Source organism: Hemitrygon akajei, chromosome 21, assembly GCF_048418815.1.
Source record: "Hemitrygon akajei chromosome 21, sHemAka1.3, whole genome shotgun sequence".
Taxonomy (NCBI): domain Eukaryota; kingdom Metazoa; phylum Chordata; class Chondrichthyes; order Myliobatiformes; family Dasyatidae; genus Hemitrygon; species Hemitrygon akajei.
The window spans coordinates 34,129,582-34,146,638 of NC_133144.1; the positions used below are offsets into that span (position 1 = coordinate 34,129,582).

Consider the following 17,057-nt stretch of genomic DNA (forward strand, 5'->3'; position numbering starts at 1 on the left):
GAAACATAGAAAATAGGTGCAGGAGTAGGCCATTCGGCCCTTCAAGCCTGCACCGCCATTTAGTATGATCATGGCTGATCATCCAACTCAGAACCCTGTACCTGCTTTCTCTCCATACCCCCTGATCCCTTTAGCCACAAGGGCCATCTCTAACTTCCTCTTAAATATAGCCAATGAACTGGACTCAACTGTTTTCTGTGGCAGAGAATTCCACAGATTCACCACTCTCTGTGTGAAGAAGTTTTTCCTCATCTCAGTCCTAAAAGGCTTCCCCTTTATCCTTAAACTGTGACCCCTCGTTCTGGACTTCCCCAACATCAGAAACAATCTTCCTGCAATCAGTTGGCTCATTCGATATTTGCATTAATGGACAGGTGTACCTACTAAAGTGGCCGCTGAGAGTAAGTTCCAGATGTATTAGGATCCTGGACTGCCATTGGGATGAAGATGAGTGGTATAAGGAAAGTCTTTCTAAGAATATCAAAAGCAAATAACAGGCTCCGAAAACATGAAATAAAAAGAGAAGATGCTGGAGATGTTCAACAGATCAGGCATTTTCTGAGGACAAAGTCACACAGGTATTTCAGATCAATGACGTTTGAGCAGAACCAGATTGATGATAGGTCTCCAGGATTATATGTTAACCATGCACTTTCTGTTTTTACTTCAAATGAGCACTTTCCAAAATTCTTTTCCTTTTATTTTCTCACATTCACACATAACAGAATGTTTTTCAGAAGTTGGGAGCATAAAATATTCACCATTCTTATTCTTCCTTTGAGACATTAACTTGAAACTGTATTGTGACTTAATTCCATTTGTTATAGTAAAATCAGCTTTTATTGTTTTACAGTATCAGGAAAAGAGAGTAAGAACAAAATGTTCCATCAATGTAAATATCCTTGTTATGATACCATTGCAAATTCTTTGCTCTCAAAGAGTGGTTCGGCAATAGTTCTCTCAGTTCTGAAACAGGTGATTAGTGGTTCAAGATTAACTCAGTCTTCTTAAAATGCATGGCATACTGTTATTGCTGCACCCTTTCAGGCCTTAAACCTACCTACCTGGTGCTACTTCAAAAAGAAGAAAAGTTATTATGTCAAATGACCAATCGACTAAAGCAGTGCATCTGGTCATATACCTCATTAAGGTCTGTATTAGATTGGTGCATGCAAATTGTCTGCTATATTTCCTTTGGTGAGTATATTTCATTTGCTGTAATGTACTTCTGGATGTCTTCAGTCAAGAATGTCATTGTACGCACAATGCATTGTATGTCCACTTAAAGGAGCAAAGAGTTTTATTGACTTAGAATGTGAAACTTTAATCCCAAGTGTATTCATCAGCTAATTTCCAAATCATTCAGTAAAATATTCACAATGCCACTGTAAATCCCACTTTTGCATGGTTAGAACTTTGGTTAGCTAACCCTGCTCACTCTGCCATTTCCTTTCAGCTAAGAAATTTTAAGCAAATCTTTTTAGGGAGTTCAGGGCCATCAATTAGTAAGTATTCAAAGACACGACAGCCGGTGTAAATTCACATGTACATGTGTCAAAGTCTAAAATGTAATTTTAATAGAGACACAAGAAGCTGTAGATGCTAGAATCTGGAGCAACAGGATGCTGAGATGCATCCTGGGATGTGCTGGGACACATCATCAGTGATGTAACCTGGGGTCACTGGGTGTTTCAGGTCTTTCAACATCAGACACCCTCGCCCAGGCAGCCCAGCCAAGGTTGATCAGGCAGCGGACTGTGTCCCAGCAGCCCTGGATATGGGCCACACCGCTTCATCCATAACCATCTGGAGGCTCACTCTGCAGCTTCTGTGATGGTCCTGATAGCTCTTTGCTGGAGGAAATCTGTGGATCAGGTAGCATCAGTGGAGGGAAATGGACAGTCAGTGTTTCAACTTGAGAGTCTTCATCTGGACTTCAGTGTCTCGATCTGAAACACTGACTGTCCATTTCCCTCCGTAGATGCTGCCTGACCCGCTGTCATTCCAGTGCTTTGTGTATTGCTATGTACTGTTAACTGTGTCTTAGCTATTTATTATTTTCAACTTTAGAAATTTCAGTAACTGAATCATGTGGCTGGCTCAAGCGTCTCGATGTTTCAGGAAATGTGATTGGATGGTTCCCTGCAGCTTTATTTATAGATTTTGTTTACCTTTTTGTAGCTATCGATTTGAGATTCGCTCAGTATGAAATTTTACTGGTCAAAAATGCAGTACATAGAAGTGAAAACAAAGCCTTTGGCACATGAATCAGGCCGCTGGGCTCTGACTGAACCATGAAATTTGAAAGCCAAAATTGTGATGCTTGTGTTATTGGTCAGATTTAATAAAATGATCAATAAATTGCTTTCGAGTTGCTCACAGTCAGTTGCTGGATGCAAAGCTTCCACAATTGACAAACACTTTGAAACTCCATCTAAAACACCACCTACTGGCTAAGGCCTACAACTATATGATTCTAGGTAACTGTTTACAAACAATATTTCCATTCTCAATCTTTGCACAGGCATCTTAAATGTTAAATCACACATGTCCAGAAAAAACTATTTGCTTAGGTTTCCTTTATCACCAACTGGCTGGAGTGACGATATCCAGATTAGATTCATTATCTGGCATATATCATGAAAATTTGTTGTTTCACAGTGGCAGTACTGTGCAAGACATAAAATTACCATAAATTACCAAAAAATAAATAAATAGTACAAAAGACAAATAATGAGGTGGTGTTCGTGGGTTGATGGACCATTCAGAAATCTGATGGCAGAGAGGCAGAAGCTGTTCTTTAAACATTGAGTGAGGGTTTTCAGGTATTTGCAGTGTGCTTATTTTCTTTACTCCGTGTCTAAGATTAGTGACTGTAACTCTGACTCAAAGTTTTTACCCGTTAAGCAGCTAAAAGAAAGACTGCAAACAGACCAAATTCATTTACGATAAAGATTGCCTTTTCACCAACTGCACACGCTCTATATAGCCATTGCCCTATACAGAGGAAATTTACTCAAGCTTGCCCATCACCTTTTAAAATAGAAATCTCCTCAGTGAGGGTTAAGAAACAAAGACTGAAATAAAAATTTCTAGCAATTGACTGTAAGATTATTTTTCTATATTCAAATAGGGGAATTACTGTTTACCTTGTTGTAGTAAAGACTAGTGTCAAAAAATAATGAAATTAGGTCAGAGGGAAAATTCTACCTCAAATAACACACATTACTTAATTACTCCTGATTCCTCACTTCAGACTATTGCCACTGTTCACAGGTCTGTGTCCATTGGGATTTCTCACAACTATCATGCAGCTTAGAAAGCTTTCTCCTGATACAGCTCAAATTTGGAAGCACAGATACTGTCAGCATATTGCTTGATGACTTTTTTTACAGGTCAAATAGACACACAGGGTGATTTATTTCTCACTGTCTTCCAGCAGGAACAGGGAAGCAATGAAATGAAAAGTGTAAAAAGAAAACTACCAAAAAAACCAGGCCGTGCACTAGAACCTGTGATATTGAAGGAGACTCTGTTGCTCTCTGCTTATCTTTTCAATTAAATCTATCAATTAATCTCAGTTTTTAAATATGCAGATGACACAATGTCACTGAAATCACAATGGAAGTGAAGAGACAAAATGAGGTAAATGTGAAACAGTAGAAATCAGATTGTTAAAGCCTAAAGATTTGTTATAGGCAGGAAAGAGTGCTGGTGTTGAACACTGCAAAAGAATGTTGATTGAAAGGTGAACTGAAGATCTTACTAAAGTGTAATATTGCTGAAACTGTTCCATCATCAACGTTTTTAACTGAATTGCAATGTTTAGCTTGGAAAAATGGGAAAGTGTAATTGAAGTCACCTGTATTATGTAACAGATATCTATACTATGTTATTTGGACATTTGAGTTGGCATAGGCCTGCTGTGCACAGCGATGCTATTGCTAGATACCAAAGCTGCTTCCTGGAGGATTAAGAGGCACAGTCACATGATTAAGGCTCCTTCTAGTGGCAGTACTTTGATTCAGCGATTTGACCTATGAACCTTCCTCCAAGCACAGACTGACAAGAATGTGCCTGAGACTTAAACCCAAGGAAACTGCAGATTAGGCAAATCATTTGAAACAGATGCATTGAGCAAATGTGCAGCCCATCACTAAGCACTCCTTATTGACACTTAACACCTCACCCTTTTATTTCTCTCCCTACCCCTGTGCTTCTTCTGTGAAATACTTCCTCAAACATAAGTCAGTCTCTGACGCACTGGCCAGCCATACAAATTGCACTGTGCTAAAACCCCTAGTGAGATCCCACTGGGATTCCAAAGAATTACCAAGTGACTTCAAAGGAAGAGTCTGAGAGAAGTTCGGTACTTCCCAGATTGTCTACACACTTCAATTTACTCATTTAATTTTACATATCTCAACGCACATACCCCATGCAACTTATTGAATAAACACTCAAAATAACATACTTCAGTCAACATATACTCTAGCTCATTAAAGGCACTTATCTTCAGGGTGAAGACTTAATTGTTAATCCTCAAGATGAAATTCAAATGCTACAGATTCTGGCAATATAAAATAATCCCCATGGTTACCCTGGCTTTACGTCATCCCCCCACCCCCAACCCCACTCTCTCTGCAGCTTCACAAGCCTTTTTTCTACCTTCCCAGTTCTGACAAAGAGTCTTTGACCTAAAGTGCTGTCTCATCTTCTCTTCCTACAGATGCTGCCTGCAAAGTATGTTCAGTAATTTCTGTTTTTATTGTTAATAGGTCAAGATATTCATTGAATCCTCCAAGAGGACCACAACTTTGTCATGGTTTGCAGGCTTGTGTACCTCAATGACCCAGAAAGTTACGTTGGCTGGAGTCAGGGCTTTATGATTTGCCTCCTGCTAGGATCACCCATGCCAAACAGGTGAAAGGATAGCGACCCAACTAAGCATGGTCCGCCAGTCCTCCAGGTTCAGGGGTTCAGTTTGGGGTTAACAACCCTGACTGGTCAAACAAAATTGTTATGGAAACAGCAATGAGGAATCCTTCTACATCTGTGCGTGATGGTATTCCCGAGTCTCCAGCTGGGACGTGCATGAGTGACAGTAGTGAAAACCGAGAGAAAGCTATTGATATGATGAAACAAGCCCTGAACACCACAGAGATGGAGGACCATCAAAGCTGCCCTAAATGCCAGTGGTGTAATGGGCAGGAAGTAAGTAAGTATTAATTGAACGTATTCCATTTTTACAATACTATGACATACACAATGTGGACACTCCAACAGTATATATGGTGAACATTCTACTACAGTCGTACTTTATCCCCCGTCATTCTGTTGAAATCCTCTATCAGTTGTTAAAGATCAAGTTCCCATTTTGCTGTATTATTTAATTACTTAATTCATTTTATTAGATAACACAATTTTTAACAGTGAAAAGAACTTCGAGTGACTAGGAGCAGGCCCTAGTATACTGTGCTTATGGTGGAACACAGGTTCCAATCTGCATTCTTCTAAATACCAACTTGACCACACAAATGTCAACATTCATGTTACACTGTACATTGCCTGTGTCTATATTCATGAGGATACTGGACTGTGTGTCTACATACCTCAGAGAACACACCCTCGCATCCATAACTCAATATACACATTCCATTAAACTTATCCCAATTACAGGCCAAAACGAGTGTTCAGAAATTAGATTAAAGTTGCAAAACAAGGTAAGACAAAGGGCTTAAATGGACTGAAAATCAAATGCAAAATCTCCAGCAGGAAATTGCTCCTTACTCAAAGTGCAATTAACACATACAATGCAACCCCAAATAAAGTGGCAATGACAAAATTCCTTAAAACATTTAAGAAATGATTAGAGATGTTCTGATCTTCCAAATGGGTGTATTAAGAAGTTTTGAAAGGTTGGGTCCATTTTAAGTTCAAGAATACACGAAAATAAGAGCAGGTTAATGGTGCTCATCCCTTCAGCCTGCTTCACCATTCAATATGATCAAGACCGCTCTATGCCAGCCTCAGCTCCCCTTCTATGTCAGTTCCCCACAATCCTAATTCCTCAATTTTTCACCACCTTAAAAATATTAAATCAAGCTCAAGGGCAGAGAATTCCAGAGATTCTCCACACTCTGAAAGAAGTAATGTCTGCGCACCTCAGGTTTAAGTGACCATTTCCTTATTGTACATTCTTCAGTGCTGATACTGAAGGTTAGTTAATTCTGTGTGCATAAAACCATTGAAATATATAGTAAAAAGTCTTTATATTTATAGGACCATGAGGAGGCCTATAGACCAAGAATCTCTTTCCCACAGTAATGAATTATTCCTAAAACAAGGGTTCCCAACCTGGGGTTCACAAACCCTCAGTTAATAGCAGGAGTACTTGGCATCAAAAAGGGTTGGGAACCCCTGCCCTAAATAAACTTATGCTGTCTTATCTTGCCAATGTCTCCACACCAACACTTTGGATGAAGAAGCTTGGCCCGATTTCCTTTTCTACATTGATTAGGGTGCCAAGGAGACAGGAGGCAAACATTAACAACAGAGACACAAGACACTGCAGACGCCAGAATCTGGTAGAACAAACAATGTACTGCAGGAACTCAGCACAAAAGGAATTATCGACATTTTGAGTCGAAACCCCTGTATCAGGACTGAGACGTTAACACCATGTAGTCAGCCTGTTGATTCTGTAACCTTGCAGTCTTTTGAGTCAGAAGGTTGCATGTTTGACAGTCCAGCTGAGGATTGCTATAAGTCAGAGTAGCCTCTGTCATTGTGTTTTACTCGTTCAGACTCACAAACCTAATAAATAAAAGGTCTCCCTCTTACCTCCACTCTTCTGTCATCTGCCTATCGCCAGCCTCTGGTGTCCCTCCCCTTTCCCTTTCTCTCATGGTCCACTCTCTTTTCCTATCAGATTCCTTCTTCTTCAACCCTTTGCCTTTTCCACCTATCATCACCCAGCTTCTCATTTCATCCCCCCATCCCCCCCGCACCTGGCTTTACCTATCAACTTCTCGCTTATACTTCTTCCTACACCCATCTTTTTATTCTGGCTTCTTCCCCCTTCCATTTCCAATCCTGATGAAGGATCTCAGCCCAAAATGTCAACTCTGCATTCCTTTCAAAAGATGCTGCCTGACACGCTGAGTTCCTCCAGCACTTTGTGTGTGTCACTCCAGATAAAGAGACCTGATGTTTAAAACTGAGATACACTGACATTATTTCTCTCCGACAGTAGTGAATCTCTGGAATTCCCTGCTGCTGACATGGGTTGAAATCAGATGACAAAAAATATTTGAGGCAGAAATAGATAAATATTTGAATGATTGAGGAACTGAGGGGTAAGAGGAGCTGAAACCAGTATTGGTCAGCCATGATAATATTGAATGACAGGGCAGGTTAGAGGGGCTGAGTGGCCTAGTTCGGCTCCCATTTTCTTCTGTTCGTATTTAGCAATATTACGCTTTGAGCCCAGCATCCCTGACAACCCTGATTTAACTCTAACCTAATCACAGGACAATGTACAATGACCAGTTAATCTACTGAATACATTGTTGGACTGCAGGAGGACACCGGAGCACCTGGTGAAAACTCAGAGCGAACAGTCTCCTTACAGAGGATGCTGGGATTGAACTCTGAACTACGAAACCCTGAGCTCTAACAGCGTCGTGCTGACTGCAATGCTACCGTGGGCACCGCGTGGTGTTCCTGTAACCACATTACTTAAAGATATAATTTTCTAAAATATGCTTCCAGCTGCGTGATATGAAATGCATCATTGAAATTAATTTTGATCAAATGAAGGGTGACAAGTGACCAACATGGTAGAATATCGGCAGATAGCAAACGTCAAGGCAGCTGACTAGGCGAGATTGTTCGGTCAATTACTGAGCTGTACAGAGCAGGAAACCATTGCAGTCAGTTCCCTCCTTACAGTAGTAGATTAGCTGCCTCGGCCGTCTAACACTCTGTTGTTGGATCAATCCCTGATTCAGGAAAATCACAAAAAAAATCTGCCAGAGGTCTCTGATCATTAGGGTGAGTTTGGACACTGGATGGTGGCAAAAGTGGGCTCAGCTGTGACGAATGATGCGTTGCAATAGCCTGTAGCATTCTTTGCCAAAACTCACTTGTGACTAATTGGCAGTGGGACACGGGTGCCCAGTGTCTGTGCATTTGGGGCCCAGCAAGGAGTCAATTCCTTCAAGAGAAAAGGAAGAAAAGGTAAAAAAAAATAAAGGAATTTATCCAATCTGAGGCAGAGATTAGAATGGTCAGCACGCAGTAGGTTTGACAGGACTCTGTTTAATTACAGCAGCTTTCCAGCTATTGTGGATGAAAAACATTTGTTTTCTTTTAAAAAAAAATCTGCTGATATCCCAATAAAGAGGAGGAAGTGATTGGGCTGACTGTGAATGACTCCTGCAGTTTTAATGGAACTACATGCATTCCTCACAACATGGTCCTTTATAGCTGCACAAAAACATGCTTTAATGAGAGGTGACTTACAAACAGCGTGATTCATACAGTTTCTATAGTAACCTTTCTAAGAATCTTTGAGTCGGTTGGACCTCACTAACTTCAGTGCCATCACAAGGTATTTTATTTCCCGAGTTGCAAAATAAGCAGGAACCAGAAGAGAGAGAAAAAATAAGCCTGAAGAACAGGTGGACAGAAGGGGGAGAGACTGAAGTGACTGATTAAACTGATTCTGTGAACAGGCTAGTTAAACCACACAGTTTGTGTCTGACCACAAAGACACATTGCTTCAAGTTAATACTCGCCGCCTTATCAGCCGAGCTGGATTAAAGTTGGCAGCCATTTCCCCACCCACTCACCGCCCACCCCCCCACTGTCCTAGAGTCTTCAAGAATTGAAGATTAATTTCCTGGACTCTATGCAAGCAACTGCCAAGAGAAAAGTCATACAGCTCGACAAAAACAGTGCTCTCCTTCATGTTCCCTAAACACTTACTTATTAATAATGAAAAATATCAGCGACGGGCAAGACAACTGCTGATTAGGAGAGATCGTTGGAAACAAGAGACCATCTTCTAGGGGAATATCCAATCAGAGCTGATATCATTACACTGATGAGGATGAATCTCCAAAGCTCGGTTTTGCTGTTTTAAGTTGACGAGCGGCAACACCTTTCACCAGCTGTACGACTGAGTTAAATTTAACCAGTTGTTGGACATTAGTTGGCTGTATTCTATGTGGATGTGCAGATCAGGCAGTGACAGGCAGGCAGCATTAGACTACATTACCACCCAAAGCTAAGGATTCAGCTGTGATTCAACATTAATTCCAGTTTTTAACCACTCTACCCAATCAAACATTTATCTCCCATCTACGTAAATGTTATTGTGAATAAACGGTATTTCAAGGAGAAAAACACACAATTATCCCTCTGGTTTTTTTTCTTCTTGAAATTCCCGAATTTCTAGGGACTGAGAATAATCCTGGAGCACTAAGAGCCTTTCATCTCGCAGGTATCAGCTTCCTGGTAATTGCTATTACACAGCACTTCACTCAATGGTAACTCTTGCACGAGGGTGTAAAAGAGAAACAAAGAATAGATATGTATAAAAGGCATGCTGTTAATTAAATAGGAATTTGATATCATAATATTCATTCTTATAATTAAACAGGAATTCCACAGTTACCCACAACACTTTGCATGATAAACAAGAGGGCTTTGTTTAAAGAAAACAACTTACTATTAAACTACAGAAAATGAATAATTTTTACTATTATCACTAAATAATTTAATCCACATCCTGTACACTGTTTTTTGTTCTTGACAAAGCCAAAAGGAAGAAATTTGTTTATGTTGGGTCTCAAAGAACGAAATAAAACGTTCAATAGGATGTTTCAAGAAGACAAAACCATTCAAAACTTCCTTCTTCAGCTGCCACCTTTACACAGAGTCTTCACAGGAGTGAGTTTATGTTTATTTACGAATTGAACATGTAATTTATTAGTGTGAGAGTGTGGAGAGTGTGCATAGAGTGCTGCTAAACAATTCTACTGTAGAAGGTGTTACATACCCAACTCTTTAAAGGAAATACAGTCACACACATCACGTATATACCAAATCATATGCTCACACACACATGTATTCCACATACACACACACCACAGGTGCACACTGATAGACTACAGCAGACATTTTTGCACTCATAGCACACACACCCATACAGCATACACTATCACACGCCACACCATAGATACACACTAACCACACCATCACACACACACACAGTGATTTACAGCAGACACTGTCACGTCATGCCAGTCACACCACACACCTTCTCTCACACACACACACACACACACACACACACACACACACACACACACACACACACACACACACACACACACACACACACACACACACACACACACACACACACACACACACACACACACACACACACACACACACACACACACATTTGCACATAGTGCCAGTCATGGTCAGAACACATTCTCATTTAAGCCCGACTTTGGATAATGAACTGGGCATGTTTTATTTTCTAAATGTCCAACCTCATCAGCCAATGCCCCTTGCTTTGTTTGCTGAAGCTTGGATGTCTAACACACATGGCCCTCCCTCTGCTTGATTGTTGGTAACTCCAAAACTCTGCAGTTTAATTTTCATTTGCTGGTAATTCTAAGTATTTTTTTTATTTTCTCTGTGCAGTGTGTAAGTTCAGTGGCTTCATAATCATAATAACGCTCCTCTCTGGGTCGGCATCAGGCTTATATATAGCTCATTTGTTGTGCTGTATGAATGTGTCGGAATTGATTGATTTTTGTATTTTTTTCTACTTATAATAATGTTTATTCAATAAAATTAAAATGGAGAGCTGTGTTGTGTGCACTGAGTCTATAATCTGTAAGGCTTGAGGCAAAAAAAATCATTTCTTTTCCCTTCCCCTCTCTCAGAACTGGAGTGAAAACATCTAACACATCAGCACTGCTTTCTGCGGCTGACCTGGGTGGCTTGCTACATCATCTTGACATGTAATTATCCTAACTCTTCTTAATCATTTCACCCAAGATTAATTGTATAAGACAACAGTGACAAAAGTGTAGGCCAGGCCTTTGAGTGGAAACCCCTCTTTCTGCTCAATACGTGCTTCATTGAATCAATTAATAAACTTCACTGAAAAGGAACCAAGATTTTATTTTTTTTTGTGGTGGGGGCAGTAGTGGGGGGGGGGTGAAGTTGGTCGGTGTCATGCTTGACTGGGTGTGAGTTGGGGGAAGGGGGATGAGACTGAATAGAATCTTCAGGGAATTCATTAAACAATCTGCATAAGAAAGCTGGTTTTATTTTTACTAGGTGCCTGTCTGTTGAATGTGCTCAGAGATCCTAATATCGTCAGAAACATAGGGCCCGCCTATGCACAGACTGTCTCCACTGTTTCAGTTTCTTTCCCCTATTTCATGCCATCACCTTCAGCAACCACTCCACTGCTGTCTGAGCAAGGTTATTACCAAACCTTTTCCTTCCAAAACTACAGCAAAGTAACCTGCCTGTTGCACTAACGGTGAAGGTAAATTTATAAGGAAATAGAGGGAACCTATTTTTCCTCCATTTGACTCAATCATTTTTTGGGACTTAATTTTTTTTGCCCAGAAATGATAACTTGTGCTTGTTTACCATTTGGTCTCCACACGAGACATTCTCACTCCCTTCAGGGGATGCCGTAGAAGGGATCTTGTGGCTAGAACATTAATCACCAGGATATCACAGCTGGTTCCAGCCAGACCCAAACGCCAACATCCTCTATGGGCACTTTTCAGCCGAAGAAACAATGGATGCCCTTTGAGAAAGGTTCACATTTTCCCTTCACTTTGAGAGAGGTGGTGGTAATTCATTGTCATTAAGCAGTCCTGACTAATATCAGTTAGTCACAGAGCTAGAGTTGTACAGCACAGAAACATATCCATGCCAACCATTAAGTGCCCATTTACAGTATATTCTGCGTTGTGTACTAATCTTCAAAAGGCTGTGCCTCAAGAAAGCAGAGTCCATCTTGAAGGACCCTCACCATCCAAACATGACCTCTTCTCATTACTCCCATCAGGAAGGAGGTACAGGAGCCTGACGACTGAACAGTCCATGAACACCACCACACTATTTTGCACTATTTACTGTACCTACTTTAAAAAATATTCCTTATTGTGACTTACAGTAATTTTTATGTAATTTTTGCTGTCACAAAACAACCAATTTCACAACCTATGGCAGTGATAATAAACTTGATTCTCATTCTGATTCTAACCCCATTTTCCAGCACTTGCGCCATAGCCTTCCAGGATTTGGTAGCTCAGTGCAAGACCAGATACTTTCTAAATATTATGGGAGCACCTGCCACACCACTCACTCAGAGAAAGTATTCCACATTCCAACCACCAACTGAGAGAAAATATTTTTTCTCAAATCACCTGTAAGTCCCTCGCACTTCCCCAAAACCTACCTCCTCTATTTCTAGACATTTCTATTATGGGGAAAAGTTTCCTAATGTCATATCCACCATATCCATTTGTCTCATATTTGTGCACGTCTGTATCAGGCCCCTCTGCTGTCTGAGGAAATCAGATGTTGCCTGTTCTGTTTATGCACATTCCATCCCAAGCAACAATCTGGTAATTTTCTTCTGTACCCTCTCCATGTCCTTATTTGGTGACCAGAAATGCACACAGTAATTCTATGAATTAGCTAGGGATAGATGGAATATCATAACTGGAGCTTCTCGGTCCAAGTGACCCAAATACTAAAATGAACCAAAAGCTTTCCTGGTAATCCAGCTGAACATACAAAGCACATGTCACAGTAATCAATGCACCTCCGAGCAAAATCATACTAGAGCTAAAGAGGTATGTGGACAAAATCTAAACATAACCACCGCATGCAAAATGCATACCAGTTCAGTGAACAGATGGAAGTGGCAGGTGACTTTGGAGTTTGAAAGTTGCATTTATATAACTTATTTAACATAATAAAATATCCTAAGGTATGTTATTAAATAAAATCCACCATTGAAGCCCATAAGATGGGGATTATAACCTTGGTCAAAAACCTAAAAGATAGCATGGTGATAAATCATTAGTACTGTTGTCTCTCAAATGCAGAGACCCGGGGTTGATCTGGACCTCAGGCCCTGCCCAAATGGAGTTTGCACATTCTACCTGTAATTTCATGAGTTTGCTCCATACCCTCCAATTTCCTTCCACGTTCCAAAGGCATGCTGGTGGGTAGGTTAATTATCACTGTGAATTGCCCTGATGAGGATGCAGGAGGGAAAGGGGATTAAATACAGATTGGTGCTTGCCAGTATGGATGTGATGGGCTGAAAAGCCTGCCTTCACATTGTGTTTCAAAGCAGAAAGAAGTAGTAAAACTTCTGAGTAAATAAGTCCAGAAATTTGTGCTTAGTCAACAGAAGCTCTGGTCACTAATAGAGAGGTGATGAAAATGATATGTCCAAGATCCAAAACTTGTATAACCCAGAAACGTTGGAAGAAAAGACTGGAAGAGGCTACAGTGGTAGAAAGGAGGAGCATGTGAATGAACTTGAAAATTAAAGGTAACGCTAGTGACAAGCCAAGAGATATCCCTATCTGCAATCACTGTGTGACCTGAAATACTTTGGCATTTAACTTATCTTGGCATAGTATAAAAAACGTTTCAGTTTTTCATCTATAATGGACCAGAAGAGCGTATAGAATTACATTATAATTACATTGTTTCATCTAGTTTTAAAGTACATTCATGAACTCATTCCTGGTGTTTCTTAAGCATCCAGAGTACCATAGCTTTTGAACACATTACTCTCTTTTATGTAACAAGGATAAGAGATAAAATTTATTGTCTCTGAAAGCATTTCTTCCAAACTTTGTATGCATATACTGCATAATCAATAATCAATTGTTATTTTAAAATCACCAACAAACAGAAAAGATGACAAGAGAGATTGCATAAGTATGACTGAAACTGCAAATAGTCATTGCTAGTAACATTATGTAATCTAAATTGACTCAGTCCTCAAGATTTCACACAAAAAAAATCTCCAGCTCTCTGAATCCCTCCCTGTTCCTCCAGTTAGGCCCAATCACCTTGGAATCCAGGATATGCCTGATTATTTCTAGAGGTCTTGCTTCTCACACCTTCAGCCTTGACAGTGATCTACTCTGTGACTCTTGACCCTTGGCATTGCGTCTGTTGCTGCAAAATAGTGACAGGTATTTCACCCACCCAAACTCACAGTTATTTCTCTATGAATATACCTTGGTATTGCAGGAAGTCTCATCTTCTGCCTGTCAGAATCAGGAAATGTCCTGAGCCCACAGCAGAGGAGGACTTCATTAGATGATAAATTGTGGGGACATAAAACACAAATGATTTCCATACTGATTCCTGTCCTTTCCGTAGGTTCTGACCTTAATTTGTACTTGGTTAAACTACTGTCAAATGCCAATCTCCACTTGTAGGTCTTGACAGCAAATATAGTGAGTGACCAGATACAGACAGTACCGGGATCTAATCTGATCATACCCAAAAATATCTAGAACCAACTGGAGCCTGCGTCTGTGATCAAGAATTAATACTTTTGCCTTTCCATTCCAGTTGAACGTTACTTTTGCAAGCTTTTATGTCATTTATTGGAATTTCTCTGTTATGTTTTCTCAGATCATAAGCAGTGGAGATGACTGATGCAATGTAATGCTTTGCACAAAGTTCAGTAATTGCCCCTTTACAAGTTGTCACGTTTGTGACAACGCTGGAATGAATACAAGGAAAGGCTAGTGGCACAGAAACCGCAGGAACAAAAGTTCCATTCATTTACCATGATGTGAACTTCGGAGAAAAAGTTACAATTTCTATCTAAAAATAATTTACTCAACGGATGATACACTCAAAGGGTTAAAGAAGTAAAACAGCAACAGTCCTTCCTGTTTAAGCAGGGGTCACATCAACCAATCACAAATGTCTTCTCAGGTACTCAGGGAATTCAACTAACCCCTTTACAAATGTACAGAACAAGTACTTCCAGGTAAAAGCATCAGCATGTCCCACCAACAGACAACAACCAAAGGATGGGTTGGCACTGCTAACCACCACTGCAGAAACATATAGAGGTATAGAGTCATCAGCCCTATTACTGAAGCTATAGAATGCTGAACTGATTCCAACCATGCACTCCTAATGACCAATACCTTGCAGCGGATCCTGTTACACAAACCCGATCGCAGAACTGAATTCCATAATAAACATTAAACCCCATCTGCAGACTGGCTGAAGCCAACAGCCTAAACCGTGTGTAAACTAGAAGATGATTAGAGAGCAGATGGGCAGCACACAGCCACAGTGCCAGAAACACTAGCTGCCCTACAGGTGACAGCACAAAAAGCTGGATCGTGTTTCCTTCTTACCTTCATCACGTTTCCTTTTGGCCTCACCATTCGATCGTGGAATGCCCAGAATCCCGTTGATGGAGTACGATCCCACTGGATCATTGGATGCCGAAGATACAGGTGGGGAGTTTGTGCTGGGGACTGAAAGGAATCAATTATTTTTTTACAGTTGTTTTTTTCCCAGATTAACTTGCTTTGTTCTACAACCTGGTAAAGAAAACCTAGCATGTAATGGTGATAAAAGTTTTCTATTTAACTCATAAACCAAAGTGTTAATCAGCATGAAACATCACCAAACATGACTTCCTGATGTAACAAATCAGGGAGTTAAGGTTACATTTTCTGTGCTGAGTTAACTGATGGAAAATAGTGCATCTCAGAGTGTTGTCTAGGTTTGTAAGGCAGGCTGGGAAGATGGGGTTGGGGCAGGTTTATGATTGCCCAGTCCCGATCATTATCCAGTGACCTCTGCTAGAAAATGCATGGAGGTGAATTCTGAACAAGGATTGACATGGATTTCAGTCTAATACCTTATATGGGGATGAAGAGTTGGCCAATACTCACTGTCAAAACTCAAACATGAATAAAGACCACTTGGGCAAAGTACTGCAGGCAAGCTGGTTCCTCAGTGATCTCCAGCCTAGTGAGATGAAGAATCTGGCGGGAATGGGGAGACAAAATTAGAAAAAAGAAAAATAGCAACTTGGAAGGAAGTGGACAGTCCCAGGTGGAACAATGAATCTCTGACAAAAATTATGGAAAAGAATATAATTACTGGACAGAATACAGGGTAAGGCAAATTACATGGTACTTGGTTTCAGAAAAAATGACTGGCTTTGCACTATGCAGTGATCCTTCATACAAGGACATTAAAAGCAGCAGAGTGCATTAAGGTCATTACCCTCTATTCATGGGTCAAGCAATTTTCTTTCTGTCCCTCAGCAGCTGCAGTCACACGAGCATTGAAAGGTCTATCTTATGCAGCCACACCTACTTCAAAGTTCAAAGTAAATTTATTATCAAAGTACATATACATCACCAAATACAACTCTGAGATTCATTTTCCTGTGGGCAATCACAGTAACTACAAGAAACACAATAGAATCAATAAAAGACCATACCAAACAGGATGGAAAGCAATCAATGTACAAACGAAAACAACAAACTGTGCAAATATAAATAGAAAGAAAAAATAATAACACAAATAATAACACAAAAATTATTGAGAATGTGACACGAAGAGTCCTTGCAAGTGAGTCTGTAGGTTGTGAGAATGGTTCAATAGTGGGATGAGTGAAGTTGAGTGAAATTATCCCCTCTGGTTCAAGAGGCTGATGTTGAGGGGTAATAACTGTTCCTGATCCTGGTGGTATGGATCCTGAGGCTCCTGTGCCTTCTTCCTGATGCCAGCAGTGAGAAGAGAGCATTGCCAGTATGGTGGGGGACCTTGATGATTAATGCTGCTTTCTTGCGACATCACTCCTTGTAGATGTGGTCAATGGTGGGGAGGGCTTTATCTGTGATGGACTGGGCCATATCCACTACTCTTTGTAGGCTTTTCTGTACAAGGGCATTGTTGTTTCCATACCAGACCATGATGCAACTAGA

General features: G+C 40.4%; 1 protein-coding gene across 15 annotated transcripts in view; it reads right to left on the reverse strand.

Moving 5' to 3' along the window:
* The window catches only part of LOC140714202 (paired box protein Pax-2-like), a 167,295-nt gene that overhangs the window by 122,923 nt on the left and 27,315 nt on the right, over positions 1-17,057 (reverse strand). For all 15 annotated transcript variants that reach the window (XM_073025180.1, XM_073025171.1, XM_073025172.1 and 12 more), the window contains one exon: positions 15,468-15,590. In XM_073025180.1, coding sequence (XP_072881281.1) covers positions 15,468-15,590 — 123 coding nt within the window. The remainder of the gene's footprint in view (positions 1-15,467; positions 15,591-17,057) is intronic.